At 57.7% G+C, this 20,687-nt stretch overlaps 1 protein-coding gene across 1 annotated transcript in view; it reads left to right on the forward strand.

The window, feature by feature from the left end:
* The first annotated feature begins 375 nt into the window (after positions 1 to 375).
* The window catches only part of RIN3 (Ras and Rab interactor 3), a 123,266-nt gene continuing 102,954 nt past the window's right edge, over positions 376 to 20,687 (forward strand). The window contains exon 1 of the mRNA XM_044774237.2: positions 376 to 972. Coding sequence (XP_044630172.2) covers positions 929 to 972 — 44 coding nt within the window. The 5' untranslated portion in view covers positions 376 to 928. The remainder of the gene's footprint in view (positions 973 to 20,687) is intronic.

Below are 20,687 nucleotides of genomic sequence, written 5' to 3' on the forward strand. Positions count from 1 at the left end.
TGCATTAGATTGAGGTGACCCCGTGGAGTCCAGTCCTGCCCAGTCACTGTGAAATGCCCTGAGGGCAACACCGGCTCAGGAGGCATTTTGGAGTGCCCAGGCACTTAGAAGAGAGGCCTCCTGGTGTGGATGTTGTATTTGTGTGAGCTGACTGGCTTTTTCCCTCTTCTCTCATCTAGGTGTGTACCCAGGATAGGTGAATTAAGATGCCTGGCTTGGGGGATGGACAGTCTGCCTGTGCGGTCGTGAGCTCATCGTCAGTGGAGGCATCCAAGAGGAGGCAGCGTGGCCACCTGTCAGGGACGTGGAGGAGGCGCCCTGCCTCTGGTCTGGGGCTGCCCTTGGGCAATTTTGAGGTTCCTCCAGGCGGGAGGCCGTGCCCGGCGCAGAGCTCAGGTCTCCCCACCTGCCGGTCCGCGGCCGGGGCGGGAGCAGCGGGGAGCGCCCTCCTTCCCACGCGACTCTTGGCAGAGTTGGAGACGTTCCTCCAGGCGTCCCTGCGGGTCTCCGGGGCCGCCCCCGCCGCCGCCCCAGCCCGCAGAGGCAGCAGCCCGCCGTGGGGCGCCCGCAGCGGCGCCTCGGCCGGACGCCGCCCGCCGCCAGGCCCGGCCCCGGGGGCGCGGCCGCCGGCTTCCGTGTGCCCCAGGGGGCTCCGGGCTACGAGCCGCCGCCGCCAGGCTTTCGACAAAACCCCCTTGACCACCAAGGCCAGCCTCTTCCTGAAAGCCCGCGCGCCCCGATACAGGAAGTGGAAGGGAGCGGGCGCTCGGAGCGCAGCGGCTCCCCACCCGGCGCGGGGCTGGCGGCGGCGCCCGCCCGGGCCCTTCCTGAGGGCCAGCGCCAGGGCCATGCGGGCGCCCAGGCCACCGCGGCCCTCGCCGCCCGGCGCCTGAGCCCCTCCGATCGCCGTTCCCGAGCTGCTGGAGGCATGATCCGACGGGCCGGGGCGCCCGCGCTCGGGGACCCCGCGGGGTAAGTCCGGGCGGGCGCGCCCTCCTCCCTCGGTGCCCCGGGCCCCACTCCGCCTCCCCGCGCCCGAGAGGGCTCGCAGCTCCCGGAGGAGCCCCGGCCGCGAGACCGAACCCCCGGCTACGGCCAAGGCCTGAGCCCGGTTCTGCGCGGAAGGGGGCGGCCCTGGTGACTCTGCAGGACCCGGCGACTTAGTTAAACTTTTAAGCCCAGACGTCTCTCCCTGCAAAACCGCCGGCACAGCGGGCGGGCGGGCGGGCGGGTGCAAGAAGGGCGTCTCTGCCTGTCAGAGCCGGGGCGGAGGGGCTGTGTGGACGCGACCCCCTCCAGGGGCTCCTGTCCCCCTGAACTTTAGATGCCATCGCGCGCGCTCCGGGCCCCGCCAGCCGCCCGCATCCCCGCTTCGCCTGCGTCCCCGCGCGCGTCCTCCGGCGCTGGCGCCCGGCCCGGCGTGGGTGGGGGACACGGATCCCAGTAACTTCAGCCACCCGCGACCCAACGGCTGCCCAGCCCGCCTAGACCGAGGACCCACCGGGCTCCCCTCCCCCGCCCCTCTGGCGGGTCCGGAGACGGTGACCTTCGGACCGCCCTTTGCCAAGCCTGGTGCTTGGGGAGGGTCCAGGGCGCACGGGCTGCGCGTGGCTTGCGGGATCCCCTGGGAGAAGGCACAGCTTGGAGTGCGTGGAACCTAATTGGTTTGGGAACTGGCTTTCGAGAGCGGTCTCGTGTCTAGTGTCATGTCCCCCACCCCCGCCTGGCAACCTCGGGCTTCTGGACGTTGCTCTGGGCTGCGCTGCACCGCGGAGAAGGTCCCCCCCACCCCCCATCCCCGCCCAGCCCAGCGGGAGTCCCGAGAAGCTTCAGGGTGTTGAGGAGGCTCCCGTTCGGAGGCGGATTCCTGGGAAAGCGTCGTAGAACCTTTCTGGGTGCCAGGGTTGATGGGCGCCCCCGGGGGAGCCATTGCTGACTTTTGGGTTTGAAAGTCCCGGGCCTACTTCTGTGCTGGACACCCGGCTGCTGTCTGGCCTAGCTCCGTGACCTCAGCTCCCAGGCCTCGCTTCTCCGCTCTGTAAAACAAGAGGGTTGGGTTGATCTTGCACAGCCCGGGATTGGGGAGCAAGCAGCTGGAGGGGACTGGCTCCCACTCTGCAGGGAGAGGTGGCCTGGAGGGGCCCTTCAGCTCCTCTGAATGCTTCCCTCCTCCCCCTCCCCCACCGCCTCCCCCACCCGGAAATTCTGCCTGGAAGCTTTCCCGTGCAACGGACCTTTGGAAAGACAACTGCCGTCCGGTGGGAGGAACTGGAAATTCTGTGGGGAAGGGGCCTCCCCAGGGGCACGTCTCCACCACACCCAATATTGCAGGGTAGAGCTAGGGGGAATTTACCAGGGAGGGGTGGGGGTGAGGGGCCAGGGTCCTGACCTGGCCAACTTCCCATTTTTCACTAGAGATGACCTGGCCTTAGCCACATCCTCTTGCCTTTCTTTGTTCATCACCGGGCCAGTGACTTAACCTCTCTGTGCCTCAGTTTACTTATCTATAAAATGAAGATAAATAATAGTAGCTACCCCTTAGAGTTGTTTGGAGGATTAAATGAGATAATGCATAAAAAGTTTTGCACACTGGCCCAAGGGGTAAACTCTTCCTAGTTATTATTATCACTATTGTTGTTTGTTGAGTGTAACCCCCTGCCTGCCAGCTGTTAACCCAGGACAAGAGGCTGGCCCGTGCCTCATCTGTAAATTGGGGGTAAAAGGAACACCTGCTTCAAGGGGTGGCTGTGAGGATCGGATGAGTTAGTATTTAGGGGTTAACGCGCCAGCCCAGACCTGCTTAGAACAGTACCTGGGACATCCTAAGTGTTGGGTAAATATTGATTTGTTGCTAAAAACATCCCTTTATTTAGGAGGACCTTTTGGGTTGGAAGGGTTCCTAGACAGTATCTCATTTAACCTTGCCCCAGGTACAGGAATCCCTTTGACAACATTCCTGAAGCATTCCTTGCATACCTCCAGCGATGGAGAGCTCACCACCACAGGGGCAGCCCTTCTGACAGGCAGATCCCTAAGAAAGGAATTCTTGAACTCGGGTTGCAGTCTGTCCCCCTCCAACTTCTGCCGTTTGAGATCGCTCCCCCCTCTGGAGCCCAGTCCTTCTTGACTCTCAAGTACAAGAAGGGAGTTCTCAGGGGCACCCCCTGCACCCCTTGTTCCCTGGGCTGCACATCCACCTGTGTGACAGTGCCCAAAGATGAGGAGGAGTGGTCATCTCTGACGCCTCACCCCCACACCACCCCCAGACCCCGCTGACCACCCAGGGCTGGGTCCCCAGGCCTCTGCTGAGCTCATCTTTCCACCTGCTTCCTCAGGCCCCTCCTGCTCACTGCAGGAGACAGACGCCCGGACAGCTAGGGGACCTCTCCCACCCTCACCCCCCAGGGGCTAGGAGGTGTCACTCGGGTGTCAGCCCCCTGGAATAGAGCATGAGGATCTTGGCAAGCAAGCTCTGTCTCCTTATTGAAAACAGGGGCTGGGGAAAACGCAGACAGGCTGCCCATGACCCTGGGGGCAGACACTTTTTCTCCCTCTGTTCAGGGCTCCGCCACTCACTCCAGGCCCTTTTGACAAACAGTGTCTGTGTTGGGTGAGGCGTTCCACCCAGTCCCTGTCCGCTTGCAGCTGACATTCCCAGGAGAAGAGGTGGAAAGTCAGGGTCAGGGCTGTGGGGAACCCGGAGGGAAGGTTCCGGAGCAGGTGGTCAGGGAAGGCTGCTCCAAGGAGATGGGGAAGGGGAGGCAAGTCCCTGGGGGGGATGTGGGTGGCGTGTTGGGAACCGTGAGGCCTGGGGGGCTGGAGTGGAGTGTGGGAGACAGGACAGAAGGCGGCCATCGCGTGGGCTAAAGGCTTGGCAGGTGCTCCAAGTGAGCCTGGGGCCCTGTTTGGGGGTCGCACAGGGGTGACATGATTTGGATTGGGGCTGCGTTAAGGACAGACCGTCAGGAGACCAGAAACAGGGAACTCTGCAGGGAGGCCCCTGCGGTGGCCAAAGGAGAGGCTGGTGGCCGGGCTGGAGCGGGCAGTGGAGACCGGAGGCACTGAGGCGTTGGAGGCGAGGCGGGAGGGACAGCGGCTGACGCTGGTGGAGCTGTGACTGCTGGGGGGCCAGGGGGCCAGCTGTGTGGAGGGATCAGTGGGAGGGCTGCTCAGAGCCCACACGTCCACATGTTTGATAAGTTGAGGGTCTGCTTAAGATTTTCTTTAAAAAAGGATTTCACTCTTGGAAAAATTGCAAACCTAATCCAATCCCCTAACTTAACAACAAGGAAACGGAGACCCAGAAAGAGGAAGTGCCTTACTCGAGGTCCTGGAGCCGGAGCGGAGCGGGGCCTCGAACTGGGGTCTTCTGAGCCTGCGGGCAGCCAGGGACTGCCTGGGCAAGGCCCAGGGTTGAGAGGCCTGGCCTTCTGCCTCATGCCTGACATGATGTGGGGGTCCTGCTGAACCCCCGGAGAGGAGCTCTCAGCCACTCCAGGCTCTCAGAGGAGGCCTCTTCCAGGGCGGGGCCCACCTGGAGAGGGGCCGGTGATGGATGCCGGGTCCCAGCTCTGCCCGCCCACCAGGGCTTCCTTGCTTTCAGGAGGGGCTCATGCTCCCAGGTGAGCCTGGCTGGCACTCGGCTGGGAGACCCCCTCGCATCTAGACCCTAAAGGAGACTCTAGCAAAGGGTTACCCCACCAGCTCACCCACACTTCTGGGCCCTGAGAAGCCCCAGTGCCCCCCTGGGGAGCAGGTGGGAGTGCAGGGCTGGGTCTGCTTGGAATGGGGGTCTCAGCCCTCCTGAGGCCCTCCTCCCATCTCTCCTGCCGCTTGATAGGCTCTGTCCTGGGCCTGCGTCCTGTTGAGTGATCTTTAGAGAGGCAGCAAGGGTTAACAGCCTAAAATGCCACGAGGACACCTGCATTTTAATCCAGGCGATCGGGACATCAAAAATGGAAACCAAGCAGGAATAGGTGTGGGGGGACCACTGGGCCCCTCGCTGCCCTCTCAGGCCACCCTGGAGCTCCACTGTCCAGACAGGAGTCCGAGCTGGCCTGGGCACCTCCCAGCCACCGGCCGAGCAGAGGGAAGGAAGGGACCGTGACACAACCACAGACTACATCCTTCCGAGCCCCTCACAGACTCCAGCTGTCACAACGAGATCCTCCCAGGAGTGGTGTCATCCAGGTTGGGACAGATGGGCAGAGCCGGGGTAGGCAGCAATGAAGAGGGGAGGGCAGGTTCGGAGGGGGAGGGGCCTGAGCAAGGGCCTGGAGGGGGAAACTGCTGGGACTCCAGAGGGGGTCTCCCCCTCCATTATCAGATCACTGGGTCGAGGGACTGGGGACAGCAAGTTCTGGTGGGGCGGGGGGTACTGACGGCAAAGGGGAGGAGAGTGAAGTGGACTGCCCACAGTGGAGTCCCTCCTCAGGGTCCAAGGTACCCTAGGGGTTTGGGGCACCCGTGTGCCCAGAAAGAGCACCAACGTGGGGAAGTGACCCAGAAAAGACCCAGACTTCCTGTGTGTCCCCAGCTGTCTGCTCCTGTTAGAGAGTCGCCTTCAGAAAGGCGTGAGGGGCTAGGAATCATCTCCTTCTTGGCAAGTCGGCTTCGAGACGGCTCGTGCTGCTCTGAGGGTCAACTCCAGAACTTTCGGTTCCTATAACTCTTACCCTGAACCTGCCGTTTTTCCTACACCCCAGGGGTGTCTAAAACATGGGTGTTTTCTTTAAGATTGGAGCTAAAGATGAAAGCACAGCTTCAGTGACTTTCTAAACTGTTGCTCTCCCCTCCATCACCCCCGCCCCATTCTGGTGGTGTGGTTTTTGCTGATAGAGACAGAAGACAGCTGCTCCAGCCACTGTTGAGGTCCCTCAGGCCGGGTGGGGAAAGCAGCATGACCCCACAGCCCCCTAATCACCCTTAGGTACCACGATCTCTTATTTGAAAGACCCTCGAGGGCTCCCTGTCTGCACCCCCTATTCCAGTCCTGCATGAAGCCCACGCGCAGCTTCACCTTTTCTCACCTCCCCTCCATGCACAACCGCCCTTAGCCTCCCCACCATTACCCACGAAGATCCTTTTGGCTGGGATGCCACCACCTCCTCCAGGAAGCCTTCCATCCACATTAGCTCACAGAGAGTTCTCCTTTTGGAATACTCAGAAAACTTTTTGCATGACTACTTGTTTGCCTAGCAATTTTAGAGAAGCCAAACCCCATTTAATATCGTGTCTTCCTACTTAGATTCTAAACTTCCAAATAAAAGGGACCAGATCTTTTCTTTCCATATCTTTCTGTCCTGCACATATTGGCGTTCACTAAATGCTGAGGATGATGATATACTGAGCGGGATTCTAAAAACCGCCCCACAGCATTCTGTTTTGTGTCCTGAACTTCTAGAACTATTTGCAAGGCAGACCAGACTTCGGGGGGGTGGGCGGGGCGCAGAGGGTCACCCAAGACTGGGAGGTGAAGACCCCAACTCCCCTTCTGCAGCAGGTGATGACCCCCTGCGGCCACCACACCCCTCCCCCAGTCTGGAGCGAGGAGGGTGGCTGGGCCACCCAGGGAATTGCGTAGGGACCCTGCACAGCCCCTTCTCTTCATTTGATCCTCCCCAGCTGTGCGCCCCTCGCTTCGCTGCGAGAGAGGCGGGGAGAAGGCAAAGCCAGCTCCGGATCTCAAACACACTCTGCGTCCTCAGCCAAAAAGATGGAGTGAGCCAGGTGTAGAGGTTCCGGGGGACCCTGGCTGGTTCAGCGGGTCCCCAGGGATGTACCGGCTCGTGCCCCCCTCGCCCCACTCCCGTCCCTCCACGCCTGGCAGTCGGAGTCAACCTAATTGCGTCGTCCTTTGCTGATCAGAAGACGCTTGGGGTCCTGCATGCGGTGGGACATAGTTGGGCTTGAGGCTCTCTCTAAGGTCCCGGGCCTTGGTGATTTGGGACTGTGCTCGAGGAAGCAAGCCCCTTAGTCTCCCTGGGCCTCAGTTTCCCCATCTGAGAAATGAACTTAGTGATCTCTGAGGTCCCTGCTCGGTCTGACGTTCAGACTCCCCGAATTACTGGCCATCGGGTCCCAGAAGCTGGTGTCCTAGAGCAACATGGAACTCAGGGCATCGAAGGTTGAGTCAGAGATGAGGCCTTTCTTCCTCCCGGTGGCTGGAAGGGCAGCCTGTGGAACAGTTTAGAACAGGCACATCCCCTGTCGTAAGAAACAGACCCGGGAAAGAGACTTCTGGGTCATCACCCTGACCGACTGCCTGGAAGCAAATGTTTTTTCACTGCTGTGGGTTTGTTTTTGAAAATCTGGTTTAAAAAAAAAATGCGCCGATTTGGGGAGCCCGCCTTGGGGAAGGGCCCCCGGCTTCCTGGTGGAACCTGCTGCCGGGCCGGCGAGGTGGGACGGTTACGTTGGAGCGGCCTCTCTGGGTGTGGCTCCCGGCCATTGGGTGGGAGCTGTGGGGATCACCGGAGACGGCGGGCAGCCTCGTGCCGCTGGGGTCCCGGCTGGGCAGGCTGCCCTGTCGGGGTTTAAGAGGGACGAGGTGTGAGGGAAGGCCCAGCAAGGGAGTGGTCAGGGGCACACCCAAGCTGAGGGGAGGAGTTCCTGCAGGCAGGCCGGGGCCTCCCTACAGCATGCCCAGTGCTGCCCTGAGGTGGGCCGTCCCTGTGCAGGTGCAGGCAGTGGATGACGCACTGTGCCTTCTCCATCACCCCCCCAACACACACACACACACGCAGTATTGTCTACTGAAACCCGTCCCTTCCCTCGGCCTGGGTGTCCACAGGGTGGTGGGGAGGCCCTTACTGACTCCATGCCCCTGTGGCTGTCAGCCTCGGGCCTTTGATAGAAGAATCTGGCAGCTGCCATCATGGCCGCCACCTCTGGCCCTTTCCACCTGCCAGTGAGGGCCCTGTGCGGCTCCCTCCACGGGGTGGGGCCCCGGAGGAGGCTGGCCCGGAGGAGGCTGCCCCAGTGGCTGAAACACCTCTGGTGTCAGGAGCTTCGAAAGGGGCAGCAGAACCCCATCTTGCCCATAATTCTGGGGGTGCACAGGTTTGCAAGAACGAACCAGCCTGCTATGAAATGTCAGTTCTCATTTAGAAGCAACAGCCTGGCAAGCGGTTGTGGTCAAGGCCTGTTGCACGTGTGTGCAAGAGCAGCAGCCGTGGCGCACGCTCAGGCCACATCCTATGGGGTAACAGCGCCAGCCCAGGGGCAGGGCCCCCCCACGCTCCCTCCTGGGAGCTGACGGAGTGAGTTCCCCCAGAACCTGGCTCCACCCACGAGCCTGGAGCCCAGGGTGGGTAAGGATTCCAGGAGAGGGAGGCCAGGGCGGGGACCCCTGAGCCTGTCGGTGAGGAGCAGCTCTCGCGGGCTCTCCTGCAGGACTCTGCCCCCCATGAAGGGGCCCCATTTCATCACCGACTCTGGGATCTTATCAAAGCCGAGAACTTTTTATTCCCTAGTCAAGAGATGGGACTTCCCATGCCACCCGCCACCCCGGCTCCTTGACTGACGCTCAATACGAGCTGTCAGCGCTGACAGAGGAGCCTGTGTTCTGAAGACAGAAAGAGGAGAGAGAGGGATGGAGAGGGGACCACTCAGTAGCAGGGCAGGCTTCCCCTCCGGCACAGGTCTCCCAGGGACCATAAGTGTGCTTCTTCACCCACCTCCAAGGGGCCAAGGAAATAAAGGGCTTTGCCCCTGAAATTCGCAGTCTGGCGATCTCTGGCTAAAGGAGCAAGCTGTCAGGAAGGAATTCACCAGGACCTGTCTCCCTAGCCTCCCTCTCCCCAGCTCCCTTAATCTCACCAGCGCCAGGGACTGGTACTGTAAACTTCTCTAGGGACATTGCATTTCAAAGCAAGGACTTAGCTCTCTGCTGATGGCACTTGGTGACAGCATTTCCTGTGCTTGCTTCTTTCTGTTCTTGACGTTTTTGACAGAGCATCCATCTAAAATGTGTTCAAGGATTCTTTTCTCAATAAATGTCTTGCTCATCCATCCATCCATCCATCCACCTATTCCTCCCTCCATCCACCCACCCATCCATCCATCCATACGCCTATCCATCTGTCCCTCCCTCCATCCACCCATCCATCCATCCATCCGCTTAACCATCTATCCATCCCTCCCTCTCTCCATCCACCCATCCCTCTCTCCATCCACCCATCTCTCTCTCCATCCACCCATCCATCCACCCACCCATCCATCTATCCATCCACCCATCTGCCTATCCATCTATCCATCCATCCATCCATCCATCCATCCATCCATCTATCCATCCATCCATCCATCCATCCACTTATCCATCTATCCATCCCTCCCTCTCTCCATCCACCCACCCATCCATCCATCCATACGCCTATCCATCTGTCCCTCCCTCCATCCACCCATCCATCCATCCATCCGCTTAACCATCTATCCATCCCTCCCTCTCTCCATCCACCCATCTCTCTCTCCATCCACCCATCCATCCACCCACCCATCCATCTATCCATCCACCCATCCGCCTATCCATCTATCCATCCATCCATCCATCCATCCATCCATCCATCCATCCACTTATCCATCTATCCATCCCTCCCTCTCTCCATCCACCCACCCATCCACCCATCCGCCTATCCATCTATCCATCCATCCATCCATCCATCCATCCATCTATCCATCCATCCATCCATCCATCCACTTATCCATCTATCCATCCCTCCCTCTCTCCATCCACCCACCCATCCACCCATCCACCTATCCATCTATCCATCCACCCATCCATCCATCCATTTACCAGACATTCATTGAACATCTAGCAGTTTTCAGTTTATCTACTAGGGAAAATAAGAGAAATATGCACATAATTGCAGTACAGGGCGCTATATAAAAAGGTGCCGGGACGGTATTACGCTAGGCTGTGGTGAGCCGAAAGGACTCCCTGGCAGAGGTGGCGTCTGGATGGAGTCTTGAAGGATGAGTAGAATTGTAACAGCTGAACTCAGGCGTATGCAGAGAAGGGGATCCCGGAGGGAGAAGAGCTGTGTGGGAGCCCTGAAGAGCCTGGGGCAGGGACGGGGAGGAAGGGCTCTGTGTGCGATGGGCTGGAAAGGGAGGTGGGGCCCGCTCGGCTACGGCTGGAAGAGTGGGATTTTACCGTGGTGGTGAAGCCTGCAGGGCTGCTTTAGTGGCTGGGCAGCCTGGGTGAGCCACTGTGCCTGTGCTGCCAGGACACTCGTCCTTCTCTGCCAAGGGCAGCGACGACCCCTGCCTCGCGGGGCTGCGGTCGTGCTTGCAGGAAGAGTATCTTCTGAGCTGTTTGGGTCGTGAGACCATTGGGAGCTGTTACCTGAATGTATATGGGAGTGTGTGTGCTGTGTGTGTGTGTGCTGTTGATTTTCAAGAAAAAATTTATTATATACCTAAAAAAGTTCGCATACAGACACAAAAAAATAGTGAAATTTAAAGCGTGGAGCACTTCAACTCTTGGAGGCTGCACCCGGTCCCAACGCATATTTACTTAATTTCCATCTTCGTGTGCACGGTTTTGATCTGAGTGTATATGTTAGTCTGTGTTCCTCTTTTTTCATCGAGTGTTATTTCCTGTGCGCATTTCTACACGCCATGCTGTGGTCATAGGTCACCCACTACCGTCTTTGGCCGCCTCGTCATGTTATGATCGTTCTAATTTTTGGAGTTGGCATAGACGTGTGTCAGCCTCATCTTGAGTCTCCTCTGTTTTAAATGAAGCTCCTGAAAACTTATGTGGGTCTAGGGTTTAGGGACCATTTCCTTGTGCTCTACCGCCATCCTGGAGTATTTGAGTTCAAGGGTGAAGCAGAGCCTGTTGGTTGGCCCCTGAATTTTAGTTGGGCATAAATTTTAGTTGAACATTTCCAAATTTCCTTGCAATAGCTGTGGCCTTGTGATGAAGTTCAGGATGGTGAAATATAAGTGGAGAATGCAATTTGCTTGGAGAGGTCCTTAAAGAGAAGGGGCATGCCTTTCTCTCCTTTCCTGTTTCCTGTTGGCTGGAGTGCAGATGTGATGGCTGGAATTGAAGCAGCCATTTTGGACTCTGAGGTGAACTTGAGAATGGAAGCTATGCAAGGTGGAGCAATAATATAGTAAGGGTCCCAGACATGTTGCTGAATCATTCCAGCCCTGGATTACTCACCCAGACTTTTATATGAGAGAGAAATACATATCTACCTTATTTAAATCACTGTTATTTTAGATTTTCTGTTACTTACAGACAAACTTAATCCTAATTAACACAAAAGAGTTTTATGTCTTGTCACATAGCACCAGATTATATGCCAGAAAGACTAAAGCTGCTTTGCAGGGCCACACCAAGTCTTGATGTCCTCTTGGAGATGAGAAGGAGGCAGAGGAGGAGCAAGGAGATGTGGTTTTGTGCTGACCAAGGTTCTTATTTCAAGGACTAGATTGCAAACATTTTTTTCATATTGGGTGTTTGTGAGTTTTAGATTTCAACAGAAGCTTCAGACTAGTTATTCTGGTTTGAGTTCCAACTCCCAAATTCTGTGCTTTGACAGGCAGCCCTGTCTCTTCCCTCAGCCTCAGTCTCCCCACCTGTGCTTTGGTGGAGAGCTCTCCTGGGTTGACCCTCCCTGTGTAGCCCCTGAGGTTGGGTCCCCACCATGACAGCACTGGCAAGGCCAGGGCCCAGTCTCAACAGTGCCCGTGTCCTGGTTGGCTGCCACCGTGCATTCATTCATCTCTCTGCCGAGTGCTTGCCGGGGGCCAGGCTGGGTTTGTGCTGACCACTGGCCACGGGGCGTCTTGAGCAGTCCCCTCCCCTCTCTGCCCGGCCTTTGGCAGGTTTGTCCTGAAATGGCCGCGGCTGGACTTCCCCTTTCCCAGGATGGCGCAGGCTCCTCTGAAGCCTGTCCCAGCCTGCTCTGAGCTGCCCTCCCACAGCCCAGGGTCTCCGCCTGGGATCGGGGCCCTCGGGACTCCGTCTGAGAGGCCCCGTGTCTGGCCTGGGATGGAGCGAGGTGGGCCGTCTTGAAAGGCTGGGCAAGTGCCCCTTGAAGTGCCTAGAAAGACAGCCAGGGGTCTTCCTGCCACAGGCCGAAGCCGCCCCCACCCCTGGCTCCAGCATCAGCAGGGCTCAGGGTTGCTCTGGAGACCCCCTGATGCAGCCCCTGCTCACAGACGAGTCTGTGACTCAGAGAGGGGAAGTGGTTGCCCTGAGGTCTCACAGCTGGAGCCAGGCTCTTTCCAAGGCCCTGTTCGTGCACCTCACTGCTCCTTTGCGTGAGGCCCTGGAGATGGGGGCATAGGCACATCAGCTTCCCTGGCGGCCTCTCCCTCCAGCCTTTGGAAAGTGCTCAGCTCTTTCCTGCCTCTGAGACTAAGCACACAGGCCCCACCTCCACCTCCTGCAAAAAGCCTTCCAGGCTGTCAACCTCCCTGGGCTGGTGCACACAGTTGTGCAGGTTGTTCACTGCACAAAGGCACCTGGCGGAGAGAGAAACAAGTGGGGGCTGAAACTTCATTCTCTTGCCAAACTGTGTGAGATATCAGGTGGGTGGGGGTGGGGTAGGGCAGTACCTGCATCCATGGGAAGCAAGGAGCACCTTTTTCTTATTTACACAAAGGCACACAGACTGTCAGGGATCCCGGCCAGCAGAAGACCTGTTGGCGCCCTCGGAGCCATGTTCCTCATGCCTGTCACAGCGTCTTCTCTGTCTGTGGCCCCGCTAGACTGTGAACTCCTGGGCACAGAGACTGTGACCCTCGTGGGGTCTCATTGCCAGATCAGCACTGTCCTGGGCACAGGGTGCCCCCCTCAGAGAACACTCGTGCTGGGTGGGAGCTGTGAGCTCTGGGAGGGTATCTAGCACCGGGCTGGAAGACGTTTGTCAAATGAATGTATGGTGGGTGAATGCCAAGTGGAGAGATGACGCCGGATTGACCAGGGTAGAAGCCTCCAGGGGACGGGAAGGGGCCGGGAAGGGGCCGCGTGAGGCCTGCAGCTTGTGGAGGGGGCTGTGGGCTGTGAAAGTCTGAGCCGGAGGGTGGGGGGGGGGGTGCTGGACAAGCCGAGGTCGGCTCTGGGGGGGCGGGGGGGGGGGCGGTGCGCTAAGAGCAGAGACTGTGGCTGGAGCAACCAGAGACTCCCCTGGCCACCTCTGCAGGGTCAGGGCCGAGCTGGGCATGGAGCCCTTTGACTCCCACCCAGCACAGGGTCCTGGAGCCCCTCTCCCGCCTGCACGGTGCCGGTCCAGTGATGACCCGTCCTTGTCCCAGGGACCCTCAGTCTTGTGGGAACAGGCAGTGCTGGGGTCCCCGGCTGGCCGAGGGCTGTCTGCTGAGACCAGGGTGCATCTGGGAGAGCTTCCCGGGGGAGGGCAAGCTCGGCGATGTCTGGGCGTTTCCCAGGTAAATATGGGTGTGGGGCGGACCACTGAGGCCATGCTAGGGGTGCTGCAGGCTGTGTCCTGACGTTGGCCCTCCGCGGGGACGGAGTGGGGACATGCAGGAGGAGCCCTGACAGCAGAGGCCCCCAGGCTGTGTCCTGAAGGCCACGGGGATTGAGACCGTTGGTCCCCGTTCCTAGCTCAGCTCTGTGGGTTTCCTGGGGCGGCTGTGACAAAGTAGCACAAGCTGGGGCTTAAACTGCAGATGGCCATTCTCTCCAGTCCTGGAAGCCGGCAGTCCAAGATGAAGGTGGTGCGGGGCCGCACGCCCTGACTCCGGGTGGGATCTTTCCCTGCCTCCTCCGGCCTCTGGTGGCCCTTGGCAATCCCTGGGGTCCCCAGGCTTGGAGCCGCCTCGCTCCAGTCTCTGCCCCCGTGGTCACATGGCCGTCTTCTCCTGTGTGTCGTCTCTGTTCCTTCTCTCTCATGAGGACACCGGTCGGTCGTTGGATTAGGGCCCACCCTGCTCCAGCGTGACCTCATCTGAACTCGTCACGTCTGCAACGACCCTATTCCCAAATAAGGCCGCATTCTGAGGTGTGGGGGGTTAGGACTTCAGCATCTCTTTTTGGGGGACACAGTTCAACCCACAACAAGCTAAAATTGCCATAGAGTAAAATTCACCCTTTTTAGTGTATGTTTCTCCACGTTTTGGCGATGGAGACAGTTGTGCAACGGCCACCAAAATAGGATGGAGAACAGATCGTGCCTCCAGAGTCCCCTCCCTTCCCCCAGCCCTGGCGTCACTCGTTTCTTCTCCCCCGAGTTTTTCCTTTTCAAGGACTTCGTCTGAGCCCCGCCTGGGGTCTGGCCCCTTCCACGTGGCCAAGGGCCGTGGAGGTGGGTCCTGCGCTGCGGCTCGGGGGCCCTTCCTTTTTGTCACTGACACTGTTTCCTTGCCCGGACGGATCCTGCACCACCTGCGCGCTTTTGGGGTTGTTTCCAGTTTGGGGCGAATACAAATAAAGCCTGGCAAACTTGGCGTGTTGGGCCAGGTTTTTGCGTGGGGAACACACGGGTAGGCTGCGGCGCTGTGTGTAGAGGGGCCTGGGGTGGGGGTTGGGGGGCAGCACGTGGGGAGGCCGGAAGGAGGCTCCTGCAGGGTCTGGGCGGGCAGCAAGGCAGGCTGGACTGGGGTCTCGGCAGCGGGAGTGGGGAGAGGTGGGCCCACTGGCGTGGACCTGGGAGGTCGTGTGGAAGGAACCTGGTGGTGGGTTGGCCTGCACTGTGGTGGTAAGGAGGCCACCTTTCCTGCCTCCGCCTCCCAGGGGAGGATGGCTGCTGTGGCTCCACGTGGCTCTCTGGACCTGTGTGTGTTCAGAGGTGGAACAGCGTAGCATAATGGTTAGGGGTGTGGGCCCTGGAGCAAGCTGTCAGGATTCACGTTATACTGCCTGCCTCAGTTTCTTCATCTGTAAAATGGGTTGCTGGCATTCCTAATTCGTAGAGCTCTTGTGTTACAGGAGCTAATACACGTAAGGAGCTTGAACAGGGTCTGACACATAGTAGGTGTTCAAGGAAAATGAATCATGGTCCATGGGCCTCCGGAGGGTCCCAGCTCCACATCTTCTCGTCGGCTCCACTCTCCCTTCGGCAGCGAGCCAGTTTGTGGTGCCTCTTGCAGCCCTGTGGGGCTGTGGACGGCATCCTCCTCTGGGCCCCATCTCAGGTCTGCCCTCACTTGCTGTGAGACCTTGAGCTGGCTCCTTGCCCTCTCTGATCATTGCTTCTCCATTCGCACAGCGTGGAGGTACAGAGCCCCACTGTGTGCCAGGCTCTGTGTGAAGCAGGGGATGGCATGGCACCGCCCACACAGTAGGCTCTTCATAAAGACTGCCAACTGTGTGACCTGCTCATGACACGGTGGGGCAGGCCCAGGTGAGTGGCTCTTGGGCCTCCTCAGACTTTGGGGCTGGCAGAGGCTCCCCGGCAGCTGCCACTAATATCGTCCTCCCTTTTTCCTCCCAAATATGTTCTCTGCCACTGACAGGAACTGACCGAGGGGACAGCCCAGCAGCCTCAGCGGCTGCCCGTTGCTCAGTGTGAGCTGGTGCCTGGCCTGGGCTCCACGGCAGGAGGTGGGGCAGGTCATGGTTCAAATGCCACAGCCCCTCCCAGGGTCTCGTGGAGAGCCAGCTCTGAGGCCAGGGTTCACCAGGGCCAGCCCAACAAAGGGACATTCACAGTTGATCTTCATTCTTCACAGACTCCATATTCGCAAATTCGCTACTCGCTAAAATCTGTTTGTCACCCCAAATCAGTATTAGGGCTGCTCTCGAGGTCCTTTGCAGACACGTGCAGAGCGATGAAGACTGACTCTGGGATGTGCACGTCCCGCCTGAGTCTGCACGAGGCCACGCTCTGCCTTCTTGTTCCAGCTCACACTCCAACCAAGTGTCCTTGTCAGCGTCTAGTTAGTGCCACGTTTTTTTGCTTTTTGTTGATGATTTCACGGTTTAAAATGCCCCCAGTCATCGTACTGAAGGGCTGTGCAGTGCTCCTCAGCGCGAGAAGGCTGGGGTGGGCCCTACGGGGAAAACCTGTGTGCTAGACGGGCTTCGTCCAGGCCTGAGCTACGGCGCTGTTGGCCGGGAGTTCGATATTAATGAATCAAGAATATGTATTAAATAAAGTGTCTTTAAACAGAAACACACATAAGACAAGGTTATGTATTGATCAGCTGGCAAACAATGCTGTGACCAGGGGCTCACAGCAGCCCCTGCGTTTCCCCTGGAAGCTGTGGGTCCGTGTTCATTAGCTCAGCATTCGGGGAGAGTTTACAGACTGGACAGCCGCACACGATGAGAATGGGCTGTATCCACGCCGTGTAGATAAACTGGCCCCAGATCTCTCCCATGCACTGTCTGCACTTCAACCATCAGCAGGTTATGCCTCTGGGGTAAGAAGTGCCCGTCTGTCCTCCGTATGGTCTCTCTTTAAAATGCATGAGTCCACGGGACGTGCCCCATCCCTCTGGGCTCTGGGCTCCAGGCTCTGTTCTTGCTGCGCTCCAGTGAACTTCAAGGCTTGGAAAGGATGGTTTCCAAGAAGGGGAGCGGTCATGGCTAATATTTCATGTTCCGTGATTCTAACAGAAGAATCTTTGTCAGGAGCAACATATCCATCAAGGCAAATAGAAAGCTGAGATTCTGAGCGCTCAGAGATTGGACAGCAGTAATCACAGCGCTTATGTCTCAAAGGTTTACTTCAGGCCCCTTTGCTAAGAGCTTTTTCTCAGTTAATTGTCACAGCCATGTGAGGCTGGGGTTATAGTGCCCCGTTTATAGGTGAGGAAACAGGCATAGCAAGTGACCCGATTAAAGCTCTCGGCAATCAGCGGCAGAGCCAGGACCAGAAGCCAGGCTTGTGCTGGTCCAGATCCTCTGTCCACAGCCCCTGAACTCGCCACATCCCTGTGTTGCATCCCCGGGCTCCGGGGGCCCTGCTGCCTCCCCTGGTCCAGATGTGCCTGGGTCATGGGGACGATGCTGCTGGAATCTCTGTGTCCCTCTGAAGGGGTGACCTCCTTGGGGGTGACCCCTGCCTGAGTCAGCCCTATATGGATGGACCAGGCAAAGAACCCAAGAGGGGCAGAAGGTTGTCCTTGTCCCTGGAGTCGCTGGGAGACATTTTAACCCGCGTGGGAGGGAGTGGGCCTCTCGTGCTTTGGGATGCTCCTTACAGCTCCTTACTCTCTCCCCACCCCAGTGCCTTCCAACAGCCCCCAAAGCGAATGAGCCAGTGTCCTTGGCTTCCTCCAGCCTCCTGCTCTTAGAGACTCACCACCATGACTTCCCTCACGCTGAGGCCTGCGGGACGGGGCCCACCGTGAAGTCTAATGGGGCGGGGGGGGGGGGGCACGGACGGGACCAGGGAACAAATCCTAAAAGGGATACAGCCCTAAGGGAGGGACTTCAGGCGGTGGGGAGGGTGTCCGTTGTTCTGCGAGGTGGGCCTGGGCCCGGGAGGTGGCAGCTGCCCAGAAGCCTCAGGACCAGGCGGCCAGGGTGTTTGTGCACATGGCGCGCTCCTCCCCCACCAGAGGAAATGTGGTCACCACAACTGTTAGGGGGGCTGCAGCATGACTCAGTGTCACCAGGGGCGGAGCGATGGTGACGCTGCAGTAGTTTCCTGCAAGGTGCAGGTCGGGGCCTGGTGTCAGCAGCCTGTGTCCTCGAGGCGCTGGCAGTGCCGCAGGGTGGGGGGTGGGGGGCTGTCGGGAATCAGCCTTGCATTCCCCTGAGCCCTGGGCCAGCTCTGTGCCTGACCCCACCTCCATCTGAGAAAGAGGGGTTCACACCCTGTGGTCATGTTTCAGCCTCCCAGCAACCCCTGAGTACTTTTCACTCCTTTACTGCTGAAAGCACGGAGGCCCAGACAGGGAGGGAGGGTTGCCCAAGGACACACAGCAAGCCTGACGCTAGAATAGACCTGGCTCCCTTTCTAAGGCAAAGCACGTTCTGCACCACTCGGAGCTGTCCAGGATTTATAATGGCCACAGCGACCATTTATTGCACCACTGTTAAGCTCCGGATAAGAGAGAAGAGAGAAATCCCCACTGAGATCCAGCAGGCGGGCCTGAGGGACAGCAAGGAGGCCCCTTGTCTCCCCTTTGGGGAGGAGTCCTGTCTGCCATGAGGCTGCTGCTCCCCACGCTTGCCCGCCTCCCCCTCCTCAGCCCCAGCGGCAGGTGGAGGAGGGGAGCGCTGTGGTCTCCTTCCCTCTTCCCCGCCTCAGCCCCAGAAGACGTGAGTAAGCAGCAGGGAGGGCCAGAGGCCAGGGTCGCAGTGGGGCAAATGGGCCACCACGCGTTGTGGCTGCTCCTGGAGCGAGAGGGGCTGGCAGGGACAAAGGTCGTGCCTCCCCAGAGCTCTCTGAGTCCCAAGCCTCCTTGCTCCTGTTTTCCCGGCCTGGTCCCTCCCCGGGGAGGAGAAGGCAGCAGAAGGAAGGTGGGCAAGGACTCTGGGAGCTGTGCAGGGACAAGCCCAGGAGGGCAGGGCGGGGGGCCGTGTGCAAGAGCCAGCCCTGAGGAGGGGTCTTGACCTGCAGCCGGCTGTGGGGCGGCCCCGGAGACGAGGGGCCCTAAACACTGGAACAGATGACCAGGAGCGGAACGGCCTTCCCTGAAGAAGTTTCCCAAGAGGGTCCCGGCTGATGGTAATAATGCTCGAACTGCCTGTAGTTTTCCTTTTTATCTCATTTCTTCTTTCTTTGTCGTTAAAAACAAATCCCACACGTGGTACAGGAATTCACACACACTGAAAAGATTTAAAAGATAGAAAAGTCTAGAGCTGCGTTGTTGTCCAACATGGTAGCCACCAGCTACATGTAGCTATTTTACAAATTAAATGAGTTAAAATGGAGTTACAGGTGCACCGGCCACATTGCAGGTGCTCCGTGGTCACACGTGGCCAATGGTGGCCACAGTGCATGGTGCAGAGACGGAACATTGCCGTCATCGTGCAGCACGGGCTAGACCGTAAACTGGGGAAACCCTACCAGCTGAAAAATAATTTGGGGGCTCAGTTTGGTTCATTTGGACCTGTTTCATGACTTTACAAAGGTCTGGGTCTCCACCTTCTTCAGATGCAGTTCCATCCGGTCTGCCAGCTGCTTGGCCCGGTGGGTATGAGAATGCGAAATGCCGTGTTTTCCCAGATGGGGAAACTGAGCCTGAGAGAAGGTAAAGAGGCCACAGGGAAGGGGAGGGTTGGAACAGCTTTGTCTCCTAGGGACAAGGCACCCTTCCCCTTGGCTTGTCAGGGTGCAGCCAGCAGGGGTGCGGGGACCTTTTCAAATCCCTGCTCGTCCCACTGAATCTTCCGTGAGGGAGAGACCCAGGCCAGCAAATCCATCTTCTAGGAAGACTGACTCCTAGGCATCTCTTCTTCCATTTTCATTGTTTCTCCTGAAATGTTCACCTTATTATTTTCTGATTTTCATAGTAATAACGCTCCGTGTAAAAACTCAGAATGTAGAGAACAGTGTAAAGAAGCAGAGAGCAATTGTTTAATGTCAGGGTGAACAAGCGCGGTTGGCCCCTCGGGCGCTCCCAGAGGCAGAGTGGGCGGGTCTGGCTGTTCCGCATCCTCGAGCCCCACCGCGCTGTGGTCTCCTCCTCGCGGCCGTTCTCTGGGCTCTCGTGGTTTTGATTCCAGCTTCCCTCCTTCCTCACGCTGGGGAGAATCTTTGCATGACTTCCACTCTTTTCGTGGTGCTTCAGTGAACGGAAAGTCTCCCTTTTAATGCGGTCCCATTTACCAATTTAGTTAAGGTTGGGGGGGGTGTACTGTTTACGAAGTCTGTCTTCCATCGGATTATGAATAGATTCTTTATTTTCTTCTAGAAGCTTCCTTGTTTTGCTTTCCGCATTTGGGTCAGGACAGAGTCTTCCTGGAACTGATTTTTTTTTTTGTATACGCCTGAAAGAGGGGTCAAGTTTCTTTTTTTCCCATGTGGATACACAGTTGTCTCAGCAGATTTTGTTGCAAAGACTGTCCTTTCCTTGGTGTTCTGCTGTGACCCTGCAAACATCAGGTGACCGTGGATGTGTGGGTCTATTTCTGGACGATTCTAGTCCACAGACAGCGTGGCTGTCCCTGCGCCAACCCCACACCCTCTTAATCACTCACTGTGCCTCTGTAATCACTTGATATCCAGCAGACCAGGTCCTGCCCCCTTCCTCAAGTATGTCTTGGCTATCCTTGGCCCTTTGTATCTCCATGTGCTTTCCACAGCACACCTGTGGGATGCTAATTGGGAGTGTGTTGATCCTTTAGATCAGTTTGCGTAGAATTCATACCTTGACGGTATTGTCTTCCGCTCCACGGACAAAATCTACCTTCCGTCTCTCTATTCTTACACTGTATGTCTCTGCTGTCTAACGTTTTGTCTCACACTGTAAGCGGACATCTGGAGGGCTTTGGCAGAGGGGTTAAGAACATGGACCATGGACCATAGACTCACAGACTGCCAGGGTTCCAGTCCCACTCTGCCACTTAGTCACTCCACAGCCTTAGTGAGTTGCTAACTTGAGTCTCAGTTTCCCCCTCGGTAAAATGGGAATAATAACCAGAGTTACCTTAGAGGGTTATTTTAAAGGATTTACTGAGTTAATATGTGCTCAGCAGTTAGAGCAACACCTGGCACACAGAAACCTCTGGAAACATTATTAATTTATTTTTCAGTAGGTAATACATTCACAGGATTCAAAATAAATATATATTTTTTAATAAGATGTAC

Source organism: Equus asinus, chromosome 7 (genome assembly GCF_041296235.1).
Source record: "Equus asinus isolate D_3611 breed Donkey chromosome 7, EquAss-T2T_v2, whole genome shotgun sequence".
Taxonomy (NCBI): domain Eukaryota; kingdom Metazoa; phylum Chordata; class Mammalia; order Perissodactyla; family Equidae; genus Equus; species Equus asinus.